The 18449-nt window shown below is 36.0% G+C and overlaps 2 protein-coding genes across 2 annotated transcripts in view; both read left to right on the top strand.

Annotated features, from left to right (window-relative positions):
- The window catches only part of LOC109842614 (D-3-phosphoglycerate dehydrogenase 1, chloroplastic-like), a 7260-nt gene extending 1803 nt beyond the window's left edge, over nucleotides 1-5457 (top strand). Inside the window, exons 3-8 of the mRNA XM_020411466.1 lie at nucleotides 1-56; nucleotides 1690-2066; nucleotides 3095-3205; nucleotides 3310-3405; nucleotides 3985-4290; nucleotides 4726-5457. The exon at nucleotides 1-56 is cut by the window's left edge and continues 24 nt beyond it. Coding sequence (XP_020267055.1) covers nucleotides 1-56; nucleotides 1690-2066; nucleotides 3095-3205; nucleotides 3310-3405; nucleotides 3985-4290; nucleotides 4726-5091 — 1312 coding nt within the window. The 3' untranslated portion in view covers nucleotides 5092-5457. The remainder of the gene's footprint in view (nucleotides 57-1689; nucleotides 2067-3094; nucleotides 3206-3309; nucleotides 3406-3984; nucleotides 4291-4725) is intronic.
- Nucleotides 6038-16746, top strand: LOC109841320 (ADP-ribosylation factor 1). Its single transcript, XM_020410250.1, has 8 exons — nucleotides 6038-6319; nucleotides 6419-6457; nucleotides 6593-6655; nucleotides 8939-8957; nucleotides 10844-10955; nucleotides 13445-13492; nucleotides 13674-13804; nucleotides 16531-16746. The coding sequence occupies exons 1-8, from the start codon at nucleotides 6217-6219 to the stop codon at nucleotides 16562-16564; spliced, it is 549 nt and encodes a 182-aa protein (XP_020265839.1). The 5' UTR covers nucleotides 6038-6216; the 3' UTR covers nucleotides 16565-16746.

Below are 18449 nucleotides of genomic sequence, written 5' to 3'. Positions count from 1 at the left end.
GCTGATGGCTGCCATGGCGAGGAATGTTGCGCAGGCGGATGCCTCGATGAAAGCCGGTGAGATTACAGCTTCATTTCTACCTTCTTTCGGATCGTTTTTTTTTTGGTTTACTTTTGGATCTGTGAGTTATGACGAGCTTTGTTTTAGATCTGATACGTTTTTGAATTATTGCGTGCGTGGAGTTTGAAACCTAAACTTTGAGTGGGTGAGATCTCGTCACCACCGGTGACCAGATGGTGCCGTCTTCTATCAGGTGCTGACGTCAGTAGTTTTTGGTCAGTAGTTTTTGGAGATTCTTACTCTCTTTGGTAAATAATTGGAGTTGCCCAAAAAAATATTTTTTTTTGCAACTTTTATAACAAATAATGTTGATCATCTCGTTCTTTTTGGGTTAAGCCTGTGTCTTGAATTGGTGGCTGAATGAGGATGCTATGGCTTTGTCTTTAACTGGGCAACACCTATGATGAAACACGTTCCCTTTCCAGTCAAATTTAAGACAAATTTATAGATAATTGAACTGGAATTGATTCACACTTAGGTTGATATATCGCGTAAAATAACCAATTCCCGTAGAAGTGGTAAAAGGCATGAACTAAGTTTATCTATCTGATGACAAGCAACGACGACAAAGTTTACCAGTGGGAGGTGCAGGTTAGAATAATTGTGGATACAATTATGGTAATCATAGGCTTCGAGAAGAGAAGTAATGGTAAACATATAGTGAATTCTCATTCTGGCCAGTACATGAGATCGTGCGGTTGCCCTCAGCCCCGCTTTTCCATGTTGAGCTGTACTGCTTTCTGAGGCATGGACATCATGTATCCTTTTATTAGTCAATCTATGTTGCACAAGGCACAAACATATGACACAAATAGCCAAATAGGGCATGACTTCACATATTGACCCCAGTGATTTCTTTAATATATACAGAAAAAAATTACACAATGTCTGATATGCATCTATAGCTCATGTGTCCCATTTATGACATAGATCTTTGCTTGAGGTGTCAGCAGACTGAGACTAAAAATGGTAAGTAAATGGGGAAATCATAATTTTATTACAAACTTCTTAATCGTCGCTCTCTTTCTTTATTTTCCTTAGTGTACCGTTATCAAATCTAACTTCTGATACTTCAAATCTTAGTTCTCCTCCCTTAGTAGTACTTTTAGCCAATAAAGGCAAAACATTGGTGGTTGTAGCCAACCTTTGGAGTATCTGTCATTTTGGACTTTGGATGATCCTGAAGATCTTGCTCTCTATTCTCCAGGGTTCTTTGTACCCATCAATTCCATACTTGACCAACCAGAATTTTACAGGAAAAGAAGGTTATCTTATATTCCAATCTCTGATTTGGGCAATTTTGGTTTCTTTTGGGAGAGAAAAGGTTTCTGTTTTTGAGGTAACTTATTCGTGGTATCATGCAATTTACTCGATGAAACATTATGCTCCAGTACAAGTTGTCAAAACAATCATTTTAAAATCATGCCAACCGTTGATAGAAGTGAAAGAAAATAATAATGGGAAGTTAGAGTAGCATCAAGAAGGAAACACTCTGCAGTAATTATGCAGTGGTCTAAATTGGCTTTAGCCATTTGAATTACCTGAATCTTGTGTTGTGCTTAGATCTCAATTGTTTAATGGAAGATTTGGTTTCTTACTGGGTGTTACTATGTTCAAATAATTATTTAGGAAAATGGCAGCGCAACAAATACGTTGGTGTGTCTCTTGTGGGAAAGACATTGGCAGTTATGGGGTTCGGAAAGGTTGGTTCAGAAGTTGCTCGGCGTGCAAAAGGACTTGGCATGCACGTCGTTGCACATGACCCCTATGCACCTGCTGACAGGGCCCGTGCTATTGGTGCAGAACTAGTGTCATTTGATGAAGCAATAGCCACTGCAGATTTCATCTCACTCCATATGCCACTTACCCCTACGACATCAAAGGTTTTCAATGATGAGACTTTTGGAAAGATGAAAAAGGGAGCGCGCATCATCAATGTTGCTCGAGGCGGAGTAATTGACGAAGATGCCTTACTAAGAGCCCTTGACAAGGGAACAGTTGCTCAGGTAGCTAATTTCGTGTTATTTACATTGCAGTGCTGCAAGTACTCCATATGCCCAGATTAATGATCTTTTAGTTGTCATCCAGGTTTTATCTTTCATATTGGTCTTCGTACAGTTGGTCTTTTTAGATCAATTTGACCCAAAAAGCTAACTATGTTAAGGTGTCTTGTCTTACTTGATGGCTGCCAGATTCAGATTGGCCATTTGGTCTTAAATCTCTCGTACTATAACTTTTAAAGATTTCTTTTTTGTTAATAATTTTACCTTCATGATCTTTATAATCTGTCAATTTTACCTTCGTGATCTTTAATTTTATGCAGTTTTTAGGGGGAAAATCGCTCTCTTTTCCAAGTAGTCGTAATGACAAATATGTCCTTTTCCTTGCTCTCTGTTTTACTGTTATGTTTTTGGGTAGGTTCTATCTGTTAGGTACTAATATGAACAAAACAGTCATATCTTTGCATATAATTGGATGATTTTTTTAGTTTTAACTTGGATTCCTCTCTGTCTTCTTCTCTTAGTAAAACGGGCTAAGGCCCTTATTCTTTAAAAAAAAGGTAAATAAATATAAGGTTTTAACTAGGATGATCTATATGATAAATTTGTCATGGAGTTTGCTAATTAACATGTAGGTTTAATTTATTGTTATTCATACTTTAAACTAATGAAAGTAACTCATCATAAGTGTGTTGCCCGATTATTCGGTTCACCACCTTATGGTATCCAGTGATAAAACAGGTGATTGCTGATTTGCTGAAGCCTATCATAGAATCCAAACTGCATTATTTTTTTATTATTTTTAATTCAGGACTCCGGTGTCAAAATGTTACTTTTGATCACATTGTGACCCCAAAATATGCGTTAGACTTAGACACAAGTGCACTGGTGATCTACTGAACATAAAAAAAGGTTTCTGATATTTGGCTTTAACAATCTGGTCATAAAATAAAATTTTGTTTTTCCAGCTATCCTGACTTAGATTGCTAATCATGCATTTGAACTGTACTAATAGCTTTCATTACTCGGAACAGGCGGCACTTGATGTGTTCACAGTAGAGCCCCCACCAAAAGAGAGCAAGCTGGTGCAGCATGAGAACGTTATCGTCACTCCTCACCTTGGAGCTAGCACTGTGGAAGCTCAGGTTTGTATTCTCCTCACAACGTGTCCATGTTCTTCTCAATAATTTCTATACTTCTCATTAATATCCATGTCAACACAACCCCTTTCTATAACTATAACATTCAGGAAGGAGTAGCCATTGAAATAGCAGAGGCTGTAGTTGGGGCTTTGCAGGGTGAACTTTCTGCAACTGCAGTAAACGCTCCTATGGTTTCAGCTGAGGTAACCACCACTATGAAATTCCCTTACCAATCACATTTTTGAGTTCTTTATTTGCTGCCCGCTACACTTTTTTGTTACAGGATACTTAGTTTTTTCAGTTTTAAGGTCTTGCAAAAGCATACTTGCGTGTCAAATTTTATGCTCAGTTTCTTCTATCTCTTCCTCCTTGTGTATATTCCACACCGATTATATGAACATCTTGTCCTGCTTAGTTTTAAGAGATGGTTATCTGCACTTATATATCGCAAAGATTAGCTCATTAATTTGATACCCCAAAGTTAAAAAAAAGGAAAAAAAAATCTAACTTTAATACCAAAACTTAATTTTTTTGTTAAAATTTTGTTAAAGTTTGTGGCAATAAAGTTAAATTTATTGAACTTTCGGGTGCTTTTTGAGCAAAAGAAAACTTTGGGGGCATCAAAGTTAAAATGAGGTAAACATTGGGGTATATTTTGGGCAAAAGGATACTTTTGGGTATCAAAGTAAAAAATAGAGTAGACTTTGGGGTATTTTAAGTGCCGGTATTGACACTCATTGCTAAATTGATCCTAGATTCTGAACCGTTCATGATCCTTTCAGGCTCTTTCCGAGCTAGCCCCTTATGTTGTCCTTGCGGAAAAGCTCGGCAGGCTAGCAGTACAGCTAGTAGCTGGCGGCAGCGGCATAAAGGGAGTCAAGGTAGTCTACACCTCCGCCCGAGACCCAGATGACCTCGACACAAGAATCCTCCGAGCCATGATCACCAAGGGCATCATTGAGCCCATCTCCAGCGTTTTCATCAACCTCGTCAATGCCGACTACACCGCCAAACAACGAGGCCTCCGCATCAGCGAGGAGCGCGTCTCCCATGATGGCTCCCCTGAGATCCCCCTCGACACCATCCAGGTAGGATTGGAAATGGGTCAAATCGAATACCAGTGTTCGTAATTTTTTAGAACTTTCGACATTAAATATCACTCTCTGAATTTCCTCGAATTCTAATGCTACTTTTCAAATATTCGCGAATATTTACAGAAAATTTGAGTCAACTAATAATTTATAGCTTATGAATATTAAAGTATTTAATTAAAAAAACACTTGTATTTAGTTATAGAAATTTGGTTTAAAAACTAAGATGGGGTCAGTTAAGTTTGTCAAAATGAGTATAGAACTTAAATTACAAATTTAAATACGTCAAAAACTTAACATATGCATGTAATAATACAAATTGTAAGGGGTGAAACTAAACGAATCGGATATACATCTAGTTAAATTCTGTTCGCTCGTGAATCAAATACTAAAAACCATTTGTTAATTATTTGGTTCGTTTCCACATTACAGGTCCATCTCTCCAACGTCGACTCCAAGTTCGCCAGTGCCATCTCGGACGGCGGCGACATCGTCGTCGAGGGCAGAGTCAAGGATGGCGTCCCCCATCTCACCCTCGTCGGCTCCTTCAGCGTCGACGTCAGTCTCGAGGGCAACTTGATTTTGTGTCATCAGGTTGATCAGCCTGGAATGATTGGGAGAGTTGGTAACATTCTAGGGGAGGCCAATGTGAACGTCAGTTTTATGAGTGTTTGCAGGACTCTGCCGACGAAGCAGGCGATTATGGCTATCGGCGTCGATGAGAAGCCTAGCAAGGAAACACTGAAGAAGATCGGCGAGGTTCCTGCTATCGAGGAGTTTGTCTTCCTCGAGCTATAGAAGAAGAAAGTGTGGATGTGTACAATTCTTTGAGGAGCCCATTTTGGTTGAACCAGGTGAGCTTTTTAGTGATTGTTTTCTGCCTGTCAAGAGAGCAGGATGGATGGAAAACTGTTGCTGCTTTTCTTTTGCTGATGGCTTTGGTTTGAAAGCGAGCAATGCTGCGTTATCGTCGTCTTGTTTTTTGTGTTGGTTTTTTAGGTGGGCTGTTGTAATATGTTCGTCGTTGTAACATTAAGTTCCTCTTCAGTGGTTCTCTCGACCGTTCGTCAATCGTTAAAAATTTTTAGCGCTAAATGTCTGGTGATTGATATTGTTGGTTTCAACTTATTCTGGAAAATTTATTGTCGCCTGTATTTGTGAATTTATCCTACTTTGGATTGTACGGCCGCAGTTGCTCAATTTGTTAGCGCTAAATGTTCGTATATAACTTAATTCAGTCTATCCGCTATGCTGATCGCTCAACTAGCAAGTCGATGTCAGCCGAAAATGCTCGGTCCTGATCGTTACTCGTAATCTAGGACCTGCAAAGCTTTGCATAGGAAAGTAAATAAAAGCAAAACAAGAAAAACCGATAACCTTTTAACTGCATATCTCATAATATTAGGGAATGTTTTCTTGTAATATCGAGTTATATCTCGATAGTTTGTGATAGAATATAATATTTCACGTTATTGACGAAGAAGATCATATAAGTTATTAAATTAAAAAAAAAAAACACCCTCACGTTCATTTCAAGTTTGTCACGAACATGTTTATAAAATAACGATGTAATTACTCTTCTGCGGATTAGGGAGGTTTTGGTGAAATTTAATAAACGGAGGCTTTTTGCGAAAAGTAATTAATAGATGGAGGTGTTTCTTGCAATTTTAATTTCTTTCCTTACCGGGCCCCGCACAAACCACCGGCGAAACCAGCCCCGCGTGAAAAATAAGCTAAAACGCTTTATCGTGCAACAAAATTCTCTCTCCCTTGCCACGACCAAATAAAAATCCCCCAGCGATCTCAAGCTCTTTAAGATCTGCTCTTCTCTCTCATAGAGAAAACTAGGGTTTCTGCGGATCCAGATCCGGATCCGTTATCGGCTAAAGATCCGATCGAGAAGCTCTTATCGGATCAGATCTAATGGGGATCCTCTTCACGCGGATGCTCTCTTCTATCTTCGGCAATAAGGAGGCTCGGATCCTCGTTCTCGGCCTCGATAATGCCGGAAAAACCACGATCCTCTGTACTCTCCCTCTTCCAATTTCTTTCTCATCAATTTATTTTAATTTTAATTTTTTTTTATTTTTGAGGGATTAATTTGTGTTTTGGTTTTGATTAACAGATAGGCTTCAGATGGGGGAAGTGGTGTCGACGATTCCAAGTAGCTCAATTTCTGCTCTTATTTCTCTCTCTCTCTCTCTCTCTCTCTCTCTCTCTCTCACACACACACACACACACACATTTGATACGAGTAGGCTTGAATAATTAATTTGTTTTTTTTTGTTGTAATTTTCAGCGATTGGGTTCAATGTGGAAACTGTGCAGTACAACAACATTAAGTTCCAAGTTTGGGATCTTGGTATGTTGAAACCCTTTCATTTGTTCTATTAATTTGTTTAATTTTCTCAGTTTAGCATTTGTTTAATTAGTGCTACTAAAACCTAGGGCTTTGAACAGTAACTATGATGGTAAGATTGTTGAATGGAAAATTATTATTATTATTATTATTATTTGTTCTAAAAAGAATGCAATAGTCTTCGTACTAAGTCTAGTAATGTCATGCTAATTTCGTGTCTACAACTTTTGTAGCTATTAGGCAAATGCCACTTTCATCCAAAAGCTTAGATTTCTTGATGGTAGACTAACGATGTATGCCAAAATAATAGTTTTTCTTTTCAGATTTATTTTGTTTCCTTTCAAGTTTGCCACTTCGAAGCCATCTTTTCTCCAAACTTGATCTGTTTTTATACCATTCTCGTGTCAGCATAAAGAAACACTAACAAGGCTTAGAAATAATAGTTTATAGAGCTGTATGAAGGCAGGTGGCTTTTGGTTTATTGTTTGATAGTTTCGTAAATATATATAGCCCCAGGAGCGCCTTGTTGGTGTTTCAGCTCTTCGTAGTGCCAAAGTGGCTCCCAGTTTCTGCTTGTAGTTCATTTGATTGCTGAGTGTTTCAGCTCTTCGTAGTGCCTAAGTGCCTCCCAGTTTCTGCTTGTAGTTCATTTGATTGCTGAGTGGTCTGAGTGCCAACAAAATTAGGGTCATCTATTTGTTTCAGCCAACCTATGCCATAGAATCATGCAAGAGTAATAGTTGGGTACTATCAACAGACAAGAAAGGTTGCAACCATTTCTCCTAAAGAAGTTCTAGCATCTAAAACTGGTGTTCAATAAGAAACTACTCTTCCTCTCCTGGTACATGTTTTTACTTCATAGAGATTTATGATAGAGCTTTGCATGCCGAGTCTTTAACTTTTTTTCATAAGTTTTGTTCTTTGGCCTACAAGTTTCATCATGCTTGATACCAATTTCCAAGCATTTGCCATTAGAAATCTTCTACCTAACAAACATACTATAGGAGCTGTTATTTATGAGCATTAGATCTGCAGAACAATGTCTTTTCTCCTTAAGTGGCACGGTAACCAGATTATTAAGACTGTTAAAGTATGCCACACCTCCTTCTGCAATGTTCTTGCATAAACAACAAAGAGGTGGGGCTGTGATATATTATTTTTTTGGGCAGGGGAGTTAAAACTTTTATCGCCCGTCTTAGAACTCTGTATTTTTGAATTATGATTAACAAAAAGTTAAATTTCACAAAACTTCTTTGTACTTTGAGGGGTTTCACATGAAACCCCGTGAACTTTTCTCCCACCAAACCCCTAAACTTTGGGGGTGACAACAATCACCCATAAACATTCAAAATTTCCAAAGAAGCCCCCTAACAGTGTTGATGGTCGTTATCAATTATTTTTTGTATGTAGCTTGTTCATCCATTATCGTTGCTAGGTTGTTCCCGAGAAAAGTTTGAAAGTTTAGAGGGGCTTTTGTGAGACAACCCTACGTTCAAGGGGTTTAGTGAGAAAAAAGGCCAGGGTAATTTCATGGGGAACCGCCCAAGGTTATTGGGGGTTTGTGAAATTTACTGTTAACAAAACCAGTAAGCATTATTAAAAAATTGAGGAACTCTTCTATTTGCTATTCAAAAAAATTCAGCAACTGTGACCAAGGGTGTAATCTGTTGCAATTTCTTGCATTAGAGCAATCATTAATACGTAAAATGCTTGTCAAACGGGATATATCACAATTGAAATCCATTCATTTTTCTTCCTTTTCTTTCCCCAATCTTATGACTCCTTTAGCTATTGTTCCCAATCTTATTATTTTTTGTCGAATCAAAATGTTTTATGAATTTTAGTACTCTAGTTATAATGACTGAACATAGGTGCGTTAAATGTTGATAAATTAACCACCAGCATAATGATATAGTTACTTATCAAACTAACTACTTCAATGCTGAACATTACTGAAGTTTGAGCATATACCTCATTGGTCCTATCCCTTCTTTTAATATAAATGTTCCTACTAGTTCTAGTTGCATCTGGTACACCGATGTCAAAAGAAGTTTTTTTAACATTAAAAGAAGTTTTTTTAACATCAAAAGAAGTTAACACGTGTCTTGTTTGCGCATATCAAGTCTATTGGAATTTTCACTAGCTCTATAGAAATGGTGCTCTAATGGATTTTAAATAAAGACTAGTGTAACTAGAGTTCTACTTGCTTTCTCAAATTCTGTATATGTTAATGGATACTACTTCTTGATTATGTTTTGACATGGTCGCTATGTTTTTGTGGAACAGGTGGGCAGACGAGCATCAGGTGTTTCATTATGCTCCTCTTTAACAAATACGCTCACTTACCCAGTGACAGCTTTCTAGATTGTTTTTATTTTCTTCAGTTATTATCAATTTATCTCTGTATGTTTTATTCTTTAATACACACTCTGTACATGTGAATGTCCTCTAGAAGTTCATATTCATATAGGCATATACCTTTTGGTTATTTGTTTTGCCATCATGTACACGATTTAAGTGAGTTTTTTGTTGCGAGATTGTAGTTCATAGCTAAAACTTGTCTTTAAACCTGAAAACATTAAAGTAAAATATCGTATTTTGTTTTTACCTTAACTGACGGCTGCACAAAATCCTACTTTCCATGCTTCATATACCTCTCATAGCCCTTTCACTGAATACTGAACGGTTTGCTAAACTAAAGATTAGATAAAGTTTTTGTTCTGGCAGAAGCATCTTTAGCATCATCTCATGTCAAACAGCAGAGTACAATAAAAAAAATGATTTAATATTCTGGTCATTGTTACATGTGGAGAAATGACTGTAGATCCCATGAACTCATTGCTCACTAGTCCCTACACCCACACACACAATTTAAAGAGAGAATCATCAAAATAAGTGAAATTCACATATGTCCATCTATTATTTCTAACAGTTGTACCATGGGTCTCCAAAATACTTACTCAGAAACTGGGTAACGAGGAAAATGATATAAATTAGGAATCTTTACTTTGGTCAAATTAGGAGAGACTTCTAGCTAAGAGTTTTTTTCAACTGAAATTTGGAGATGGTAAGGGGAAAAGAAAAGACAGCAACGAATATTTAAAAGCATCCACTTCGTGATTTAAGGAATCGCATACAGGTTCGAAATCTCAGGAAATGTATTGGTCTATGTAGTGGTTTGTGGTATCAACTTTGGGATTTGGGAATTTGGGTACCATTTCCTGATTGAAATTCAGGAGAACCAATGAGATATTTCACTCTTACCTTTTGTTTGTAGCTAGGAAGCAAGAGAGAACTGTCCTGTTGGATTTATTGACTTATTCCCTGCAAAACAATGACTATGTCTCCTTCTCTTAATTTCTGACTTTATGGTCCTTATTGTTTCAGTTGTATATTTCAGAGGTTATTCACTCCAATTAAAATCCATTCGCATAATGTTTTCTGATCTGCTATCCAATGCAAGCATGGTTACCTACCAACTCACTCTGCAATCCTGTGAGCTATAAGAATGGTATGACTAGGATGAACAGCTAAGAAGTCATTTATCTTCCAATGAGACTCTTCACTGTGCTCTTAAGCACTTCATTTTTTACAAAATGTCATTCTCCATCTATCTTTCCTGATCTAGGATACCATGCTTGCTGTATATTGTAAAGCTTGGCAATGAAATGCTTACTTCTCTTCAGTGATTTGTTTATATAAGAATCAAATAGACTCTCTGGGCGATGATTTCAGTACAAAGGGAAAGGAAAACAAATGGGTTGGAAGGCATTGAGAGATATCAATTTGCCTAAATTTTTGTTCCTGTCTAGATTGAGCAGGAAAACAATTTAGTGCAGATGTCGAAAAAAAGACCACCCGGTGGCAACCCTTACAATTGGATTATGAATTCCAATCTTGATTCGCACCTTCCACGTTTAAGAAACATGACATCTTGTCTCTATGAAGACAGTTCAGATTAACATACACATCTACATAATTTGACCTGTATATGCGAAGTTTAAAGTATACCATGTTTCCCTGATCTTTCTGCTTATGTTACACGTATCTGAGTGATGGATAAACAAGCATGTCGGGTTCTGTGTATTAAGCATAGTTGTTTCTGTGTATGTGAACTTTTAGTTGAATTGAAGTATATCCATGAAGATGTTGTTACTGGCTTAACAAGAATATTTTATTTTACTCTTGCAGGCCATACTGGAGATGTTATTTTCCAAACACTCAAGCTATTATATATGTTGTTGACTCGAGTGACACTGATAGGTTGGTAACTGCCAAGGAAGAATTTCATGCTATCTTGGAGGTAACCCACGTTCTGAAATATACTTCTTATGTACAATCAGTGATTTCGGTTTTATTCCATGGGTCAGGACTAGGGAATAATAGCACATTAGAGGAGGTGTCAGTGGGGACATCAATTTTAGCTAACAGTGCAGGATGATTGAGAGTCTGTGGACTTTGTTTTTGAAGAATCTTGTACATGCTTTCTGCAGAACCTTTAGATGTTATACTTACCAGGCCATATTTAAATGCCAACACTGAACTTTTAATTGTAATGCTAGTTGTAAGATTGGCATTAGGCTTTGGTTCAGATGAATAGATGGCAAATGACATCTTGACAGGAGCTAACCATATGTGTCGGTTTAGCCTGGATACGAGCTCGGGAACGTGGGTGTGCTGCACTTGATTTTCTACATACTTTCTTGAGAATCGTTAAATGTTGTACCTATCAGGTCATATCTACATGCCAACTCTGAACTTTTACTTAGAAATGATAGTTGAAGCTAAGATTAGTCTGAGGCTTTGGTTCAAATGAATTGATGGGGAATAATATCATTGTTGGAGTTAACACTATGCCGGTTTCGCTCAGAAGGGCTAGGAAATAGGGCATGGTGGGAGATTTTCTAGTATGGACATAGTAGCTCAAGTAAAATTTCTATTTATATTTTATAGCATTGAGTTATACTAAATCTGACCTGATTCTTTGTTTCTTTGAACTTGATCGTCTTAATATTTGCTGCAGTCTTTCTCCAGCACTCATATTTCTATATAAATTGCATGACATGATTTTTTCCTTACTGCTCCACTGAATATAATATCAGTGCCTTTAATTAGATATATTACTCACCTAAAACTATCTGAATCCATTAATGAACAGTTCTCTTACTCGCTGTTATACCTATCTGATGAATATTTCATTTTTAACATATTTTCTAAATCCCCCCCCCCCCCCCCCTCCTNCGACCCCAAAAAAATAAAAACTCTTTTTTCGCTTAGCTGTGGATGATTATTTTTTAATTGCAGTAGGACCTTTAACCCTTTTTTTATATTCCTGCTCATGTTGATATTTAGTTGGCCCCTCGACTTGAAGCGTTATTATAAATGCAAGTAGATATCAAATTCGAGTTGCAAAGATCAGAATTTTAGTATTTTCTTAAGTTTCATAGTAGGTTAAGAGCTTTACCTACTTCTTTCTGGTATTGGTTTGTTCATCAACCTATGTTTAGTTTGATTTGATCTTAGTACCTTTTTTGCCCCCAACTATTAGTCCAGTACCTCTTTTGTCCTCAACTGGTCTCTTATTTTCTTTTTGGCTGAAATATTGTGTGCATTTCTAGTCTGATTGCTAATTAAAAATCTTAATTATGCTTTTGGATTAAATTTCATCCCCATCCTCATTCTTCTCAAGCAATTTAAGTGTGACAAATCGTGGAAGTTGCCAATTTTTGTATCCATTTGTTTTTAATTGTCATTATAGTTCTTATATTCTCTAACATGGTAGGCTCTGATGCCATCTAGAACTAGTTTTATTGACTATTGTTTTCTTTTATTTCTCAGGGCATTCATTTGCTAATAAACTTTTAGTTAGTGCATTCCTGAAAAATTCAAGTGGAAATATAGCTGCAACTTATGTCCTAATTTCTAAGCACATCTAAAAGACAAGTGAGACTGTGAGACTGTAGCCTTATGTGTCGTCATCATTGTTGTTGTATGTAGAGTAATTTGTGTGGTGAAAGATATGTGATCCAACAGCAGACTGTAAAAAAAAATTAAGACTACCTACTAGGGGTGCTAAACTGTATCCGTATCCGACAAAATATCCGTAACCGTATCCGTTAGGATGCGGATGTGGTTACTCAAATCTATAACCGATAAGATATGGTTACGGATATGGTTTTGTACTGAAATATACGTATCCGTATCCGAAATATCCGAATACATATTGATCATACTCTTACGATAGTTTCGATTTTTAGATTATGGATTTGTGGTTAATTTTGATGATCAAGATGTCTAATCTTAACTTTTCAGTTATAATGAACATATTAACCAACTCTTTTGTATCACATGAACTACGTTTTTCTCAATACCATCTAGTTTTCTTATATCCGTTTTGTATCCGTATGCATATCCTCATGTATATCCGTAACCGTATCCGATTTTTAGCGGATATGGTTATGAATTTTCCTTACCGAGTTACATCTGTATCCGTATCCAAGATGGGTAAGCGGATATGGATATGGTAAGCATCATATCCGAGCCATATCCGGACCGAATGCACCCTTACTAGTTACTACCTACACATGAGCCCCATTTGATGCATAATGCATATTAATATGAAATAAAACCTGAGATTCTTAAGTTATATGTGATATGCTATATTTACGAATACATTTTCTTTTCTTTATTAATAATGAAATTATATAAAAGCTTATTTCTGATTTATACTATTCATGTATGATGTCCTTGAACCAAAAACAAGCAACTAATTCCTTATTCTTTTTCGATCAGGAGGAAGAACTAAAAGGTGCAGTTGTCCTCATTTATGCAAACAAGCAGGTGAGGATAGTTTTTAGTCACTAAATCATCCCTGACATCTCTGGTTTTAATTTGTTGAAGTCAGGGACCATCTTCTTCATATATGAGAATCAACACAAAATGCAATTTCTTTTATATTAATCAGACAGAATTATAGTTGTACATGTTTTATATATTTCATCTTTTTACAATATCATTGCAGGATCTCCCAGGTGCACTTGATGATGCTGCAATAACTGAGTCTCTAGAACTTCATAAGATTAAAAGCCGTCAATGGGCCATCTTTAAAACTTCAGCTATTAAAGGAGAAGGGATATTTGAGGGCTTGGACTGGTAAGCTGGATTTTGTTTTCAAATGCTGATTTTAGTTAATAAAGACGACACTGCACAGTTTTGATCTCAACATTCATTTTGTTGATTCATGCACATCAACCGCCACTTTTTTCTATGAAGATGCTCAGAAATCAGGAGATCTCTTCTCATAATTACTTCTGGAATATTTCAATTTAACTACTTTTGAGTTATCTTTTATAAAGAGTTGATTTTATAACCATATCACTGTGAAGGCCAAAACCTAGAACTATTAGCTTTCGCCTTAAGTCCGTCTTGACATCCAATTGTGGAAGCTCTAATACTCTGCTATTTGACGTCGGTGTTCTCTCAATAGACTAGACTTTAAAGAAGAATGTAATGCAATTTTATATTGATGTAAAATATCCTTTAAAAGAATAGTTCCCATATAACACTGCCCGTGCTCAAATTTGGATCTTAAGATATGATAAATCAAAAGAAGCCAACATGTCCTAATAATCTTAGCTAAGGCTAGTCATAGATATTGTGAAAGCTTGTCATTTAGAAGTGGCTGCACTACCATTCCAAACTTACTCTCTTATGTATGTTAGTTCCAGCTGGAATGACCTCAAATACGTACTCTTTGCATTACCTCAACAAGACTCCCATTGTGGACAGCTCTGTAACCCATACTTCCTGGTATAAAACTGCAGCTAAGTAAGCATGGCACACATCATGCTGCGTCAGTCCTTATGTGAAATGTAGCTTTTCCTGGCTATAGTACATCTCTACCATTTTATAATAAAAACCAAACCTGGAGTAGCTATGATGACTAGCATTATTGCACCTGCAAATGCAGGTGCAGCCGACATTGGAACTTATTTGTTATAAGTTTTGTATAAACAGGATCAATTAATACCCTAAAGCATCGTAGATATTTCAAAGATTTTTTATGATATTTGTTCGTTTACTTTGCGATTTTTTATCTTACGTTATTTGAAATTGGTTCTGGCATAAATTTCAATTTGAGTAACGAGTAAATTTCCTGGATGTCATTAAGAAGAATCTTTTTTGTATTTCATCTTCAGATTATTTTATTTAATTATTTTTAAACTAAGTATTTAGATATACTTGATATGCTTTAGAAAGTTCTAGAAATAAAGAAAGACAAGAAAAGAAAAAGAGAAAATTTGTCTGAAATGATGAAATTGTCCTCGTACCTTCACTGAGATGGACAATTTCCTTCTTCTCCAAACTTTTTCTTCCCTCACTTAAAGTTTTTAATATAGTAGCATAGATATGCAATCATTCATGATTTGTGTACTTTTTTCCATCGTCTGACAAGTTGGTAACACAGAGTTGATTTGGAGGACCATTTGTGACACGGATATTTATGAGCAATTCAATAATCTAGTGTAGGATATTATAGTCGTGACCGGTATTGAGCTTGTTAAAGTAGGGATGGGGCAATTAGAGTAGCTTGAGCGACAGATGAACATTGAATATTGACTATTACAAAGCAGCATTGTCATGTATATCATTTTCATGTCAAATGCTGACAATTCTGGAGAAAAGAGAACAGTATGCTTGCCTGTCAATTATTTGAAAAATTAAATACCTGGCCGTCAAATCTGACATTATGCTTTTTAAGTTGGCCAAATTCTTAAATTCTTATGGAGAATAGGAAACTATGAAGAGGAAAAAGGGGTTTGTCGTACAATCTTGTGGACCATTTGGAGGACTTCATGTAAAAGTGAGGACTCACAAAACATTTTAACCTTCTATTAAGGCTCTTAAATTGATTTAGGTCATATTTAACAGTATGATTCGACCGCAATCATTGGCATATCCAGTTGTTCCTGCCCTGTCATGAACACTGAAGGAAAGGAAGAAGATGAGGGGGCGTAGGTTGGGAGGGTTATTAAAAGCCCCATTGGAAGGGTATTTTCGTTCATAACTTAGCATATGATTTTGATATATGATTACATTCCAAGCAGACAGTAATGGAGGATAGTTCACTGAAATCAGAAAAGTTTATATTTATTTTCCATTATTTAGGAAGTTGCTGCTAATTTAATGGAAATTGATGAAAGTTCATGGTAAGTTTGTGTTACTTGGCCTTAATCATCATACATTTTTTCAGTGTTTCTTGGGTGTTCATTTTTTTTAAGATTTATTAATTATTAGATGGAGAATAGCTTCCTGTGTTCATTTTTTTTAAGATTTATTTATTATTAGATGGAAAATAGTTTCCTCTGTCATCGCTTGATTTTTTGAAAAGATATAATTGGTCTCAAGATTAGAATTTGTTAGTGTTCATTAAACATTCTGAATGTAATTATTGCAATTACTGGCGGATGTATTGTGTAATTCAAAATCGATGGTTGATTCTGTTTTTCACTTTTTGTCGCTTCAATTTTGTCTGGTTGCATAGAGAATAGTCCAAGCTATTGACGTTTTTGGTAATTCCCATTTGCATCTGAGGAAGTGGTGCAATCGTAAAATATGGCTTTTGATTTTGCTTTCTCTTGTATTCCAATTAAAAAAAATGCTCTTTCGTTGTGCTGTAGGCCACATAATTATGTCTACTTCAACCTTTCCTTTCGTTGGCTCAAGTGTTTAGCCAAACCCAAACCCAAAGTGGCCTCCTATTTTGATTTTATTGGCACAATTGCAACGCTTTTATCTAATAATAAACCACATGGCGTTTGGAAAATACATTTATATTAAGTTTTAGAACATGCAAGAATTTATCTTATTATTTGCAGGCTTAGCAATACACTGAGATCTGGAAGTGGCTAATTCTTGAAGAACGCAGATATGGTGAATTTTTCAGACTGGGAAAATGATGTAACAGGATGAGTTAATTTAGATGCTGCTTTATCTTTTTTTTCTCTTCCCTATGCTATTTTTTTAAATGTTTTCATGTTTACATGTAAAAATGCTCTCTAATATCAGAATATATACATTTCTTCACGTGTTTCCATCTGCTGCTTCCCAACAATATGCACCGCGTTCAGTGAAGAACTGGACGAAGTGCATTAATAGGGCGCAGGAGGAATTCTGAAATTGTTTCCTCAACTGATCTGATGATATTTGCTTGTTGGCATCTTTATTTAGCGATGAAACAAGTGTTGCATTGTTCCTAATAATACGTTTTGTATTGGCTTGCTTGAGATACTAAAAGTTAAACGCACATGGGCTACCGATTCCAGCCTATCTACGATCTTCATTCTTTTCAGGTAATTAATTCTTCATGAGCCCTGATGTATGATACATGCGTGTGTGAGGTGATCTCCAAAGATTCAGGAGATTCTACCGGGCGTAAAAGAATCACTATTCTCTTGATTTTCTCTTGAAGTTCCTTCTTTTTTTATTAAAGCATCTTTTACTTTTAAAAGGCAGGCATCGTTTAGGGCCCGTTTGGTTGTATGTTTTTACCATGTAAAAGGATGGAAAGTGTAAAAAAATGGGTCCCAATGTCAGCTTTTAAAAGGATGGAAAGTGTAAAAAAATGGGTCCCAATGTCAGCTTTCATCACTTTCAATTGTTTGTTTGTAGTTGTGAAAATAGTGTAAAGTGATTTCATATGCTGATGTGGCTTGTAAAGTGATTTCACAAAAAAAGACATGATTTTAGGAGAAAGCTGACATTGAAGTCTGGAAAAAGTAATTCCAACCAATATGATCATTTGAGTAGGGATCACTTTTTACACTTTTCAAACAAACAATTAAAGTTTTATTTTGCAAACCAAACAATTGTTTTATGATTCTATTTCAATCAAAAACAAACAAAGAAAAGTATAAAAGTAAAATTGATGAGATGGACAACAATTTTCCAAGTTGTGTCATAAATACTCAACTTTACCAACAACAACCAAACAGCCCCTTATATATTCAATTGAAAATGTGCACATGGGCTATCAATTCCTACCTACTAGCGATATTGATTCTTCAGTAATCAAATCTCCGCCAGCCTGATATTTTAGATACGTAGCGTGGGTGAGGCTTAAAGGGACAGTAGATGATTTATAAGAATCAGAATCAGGGTTAATTGCTGATAGATCCCCTCTTCTGCTGGAGTTTCGCCTCTTGTTGCTTCAAACAAAAAAACAAAAAAAATATAAAAAAATTCTGATCCTTTTAGAACCCGAACAGCAAAAAAACAAAAAAATACAAAACATTAACCCAAAAAAAAAGACATGACCTAAAAACGCGTACAATGTCTACCTAACAAACCTCAAAAGGGCAAAAGAGAGAGAACCCGAACAGCAAAAAGAGGAAGAAACTACGAGGAAGTGCCCGGAGTAGTGCCTTAGATTTTCCAACAGATTATAAACATTTGTTAGTTTTCCCAACAGATTCTTAAACAAAGCGATATACAATGATAATCTGGCCCACTAATTGAAATGCAAAACAAATATACATAATTTTTTTAAAAATAAACATTAGGATAAAACAAAGCGATATACAATGATAATCTGGCCCACTAATTGAAATGCAAAACAAATATACATAATTTTTTTAAAAATAAACATTAGGATACCTTAGATTTTCCAACAGATTATAAACATTTGTTAGTTTTCCCAACAGATTCTTAAACAAAGCGATATACAATGATAATCTGGCCCACTAATTGAAATGCAAAACAAATATACATAATTTTTTTAAAAATAAACATTAGGATA

This window comes from Asparagus officinalis, chromosome 5 (genome assembly GCF_001876935.1).
Source record: "Asparagus officinalis chromosome 5, Aspof.V1, whole genome shotgun sequence".
Classification (NCBI taxonomy): Eukaryota; Viridiplantae; Streptophyta; class Magnoliopsida; order Asparagales; family Asparagaceae; genus Asparagus; species Asparagus officinalis.
Note: the sequence above shows the minus strand (reverse complement) of the source record. Positions and strands in the feature narration are given on the sequence as shown.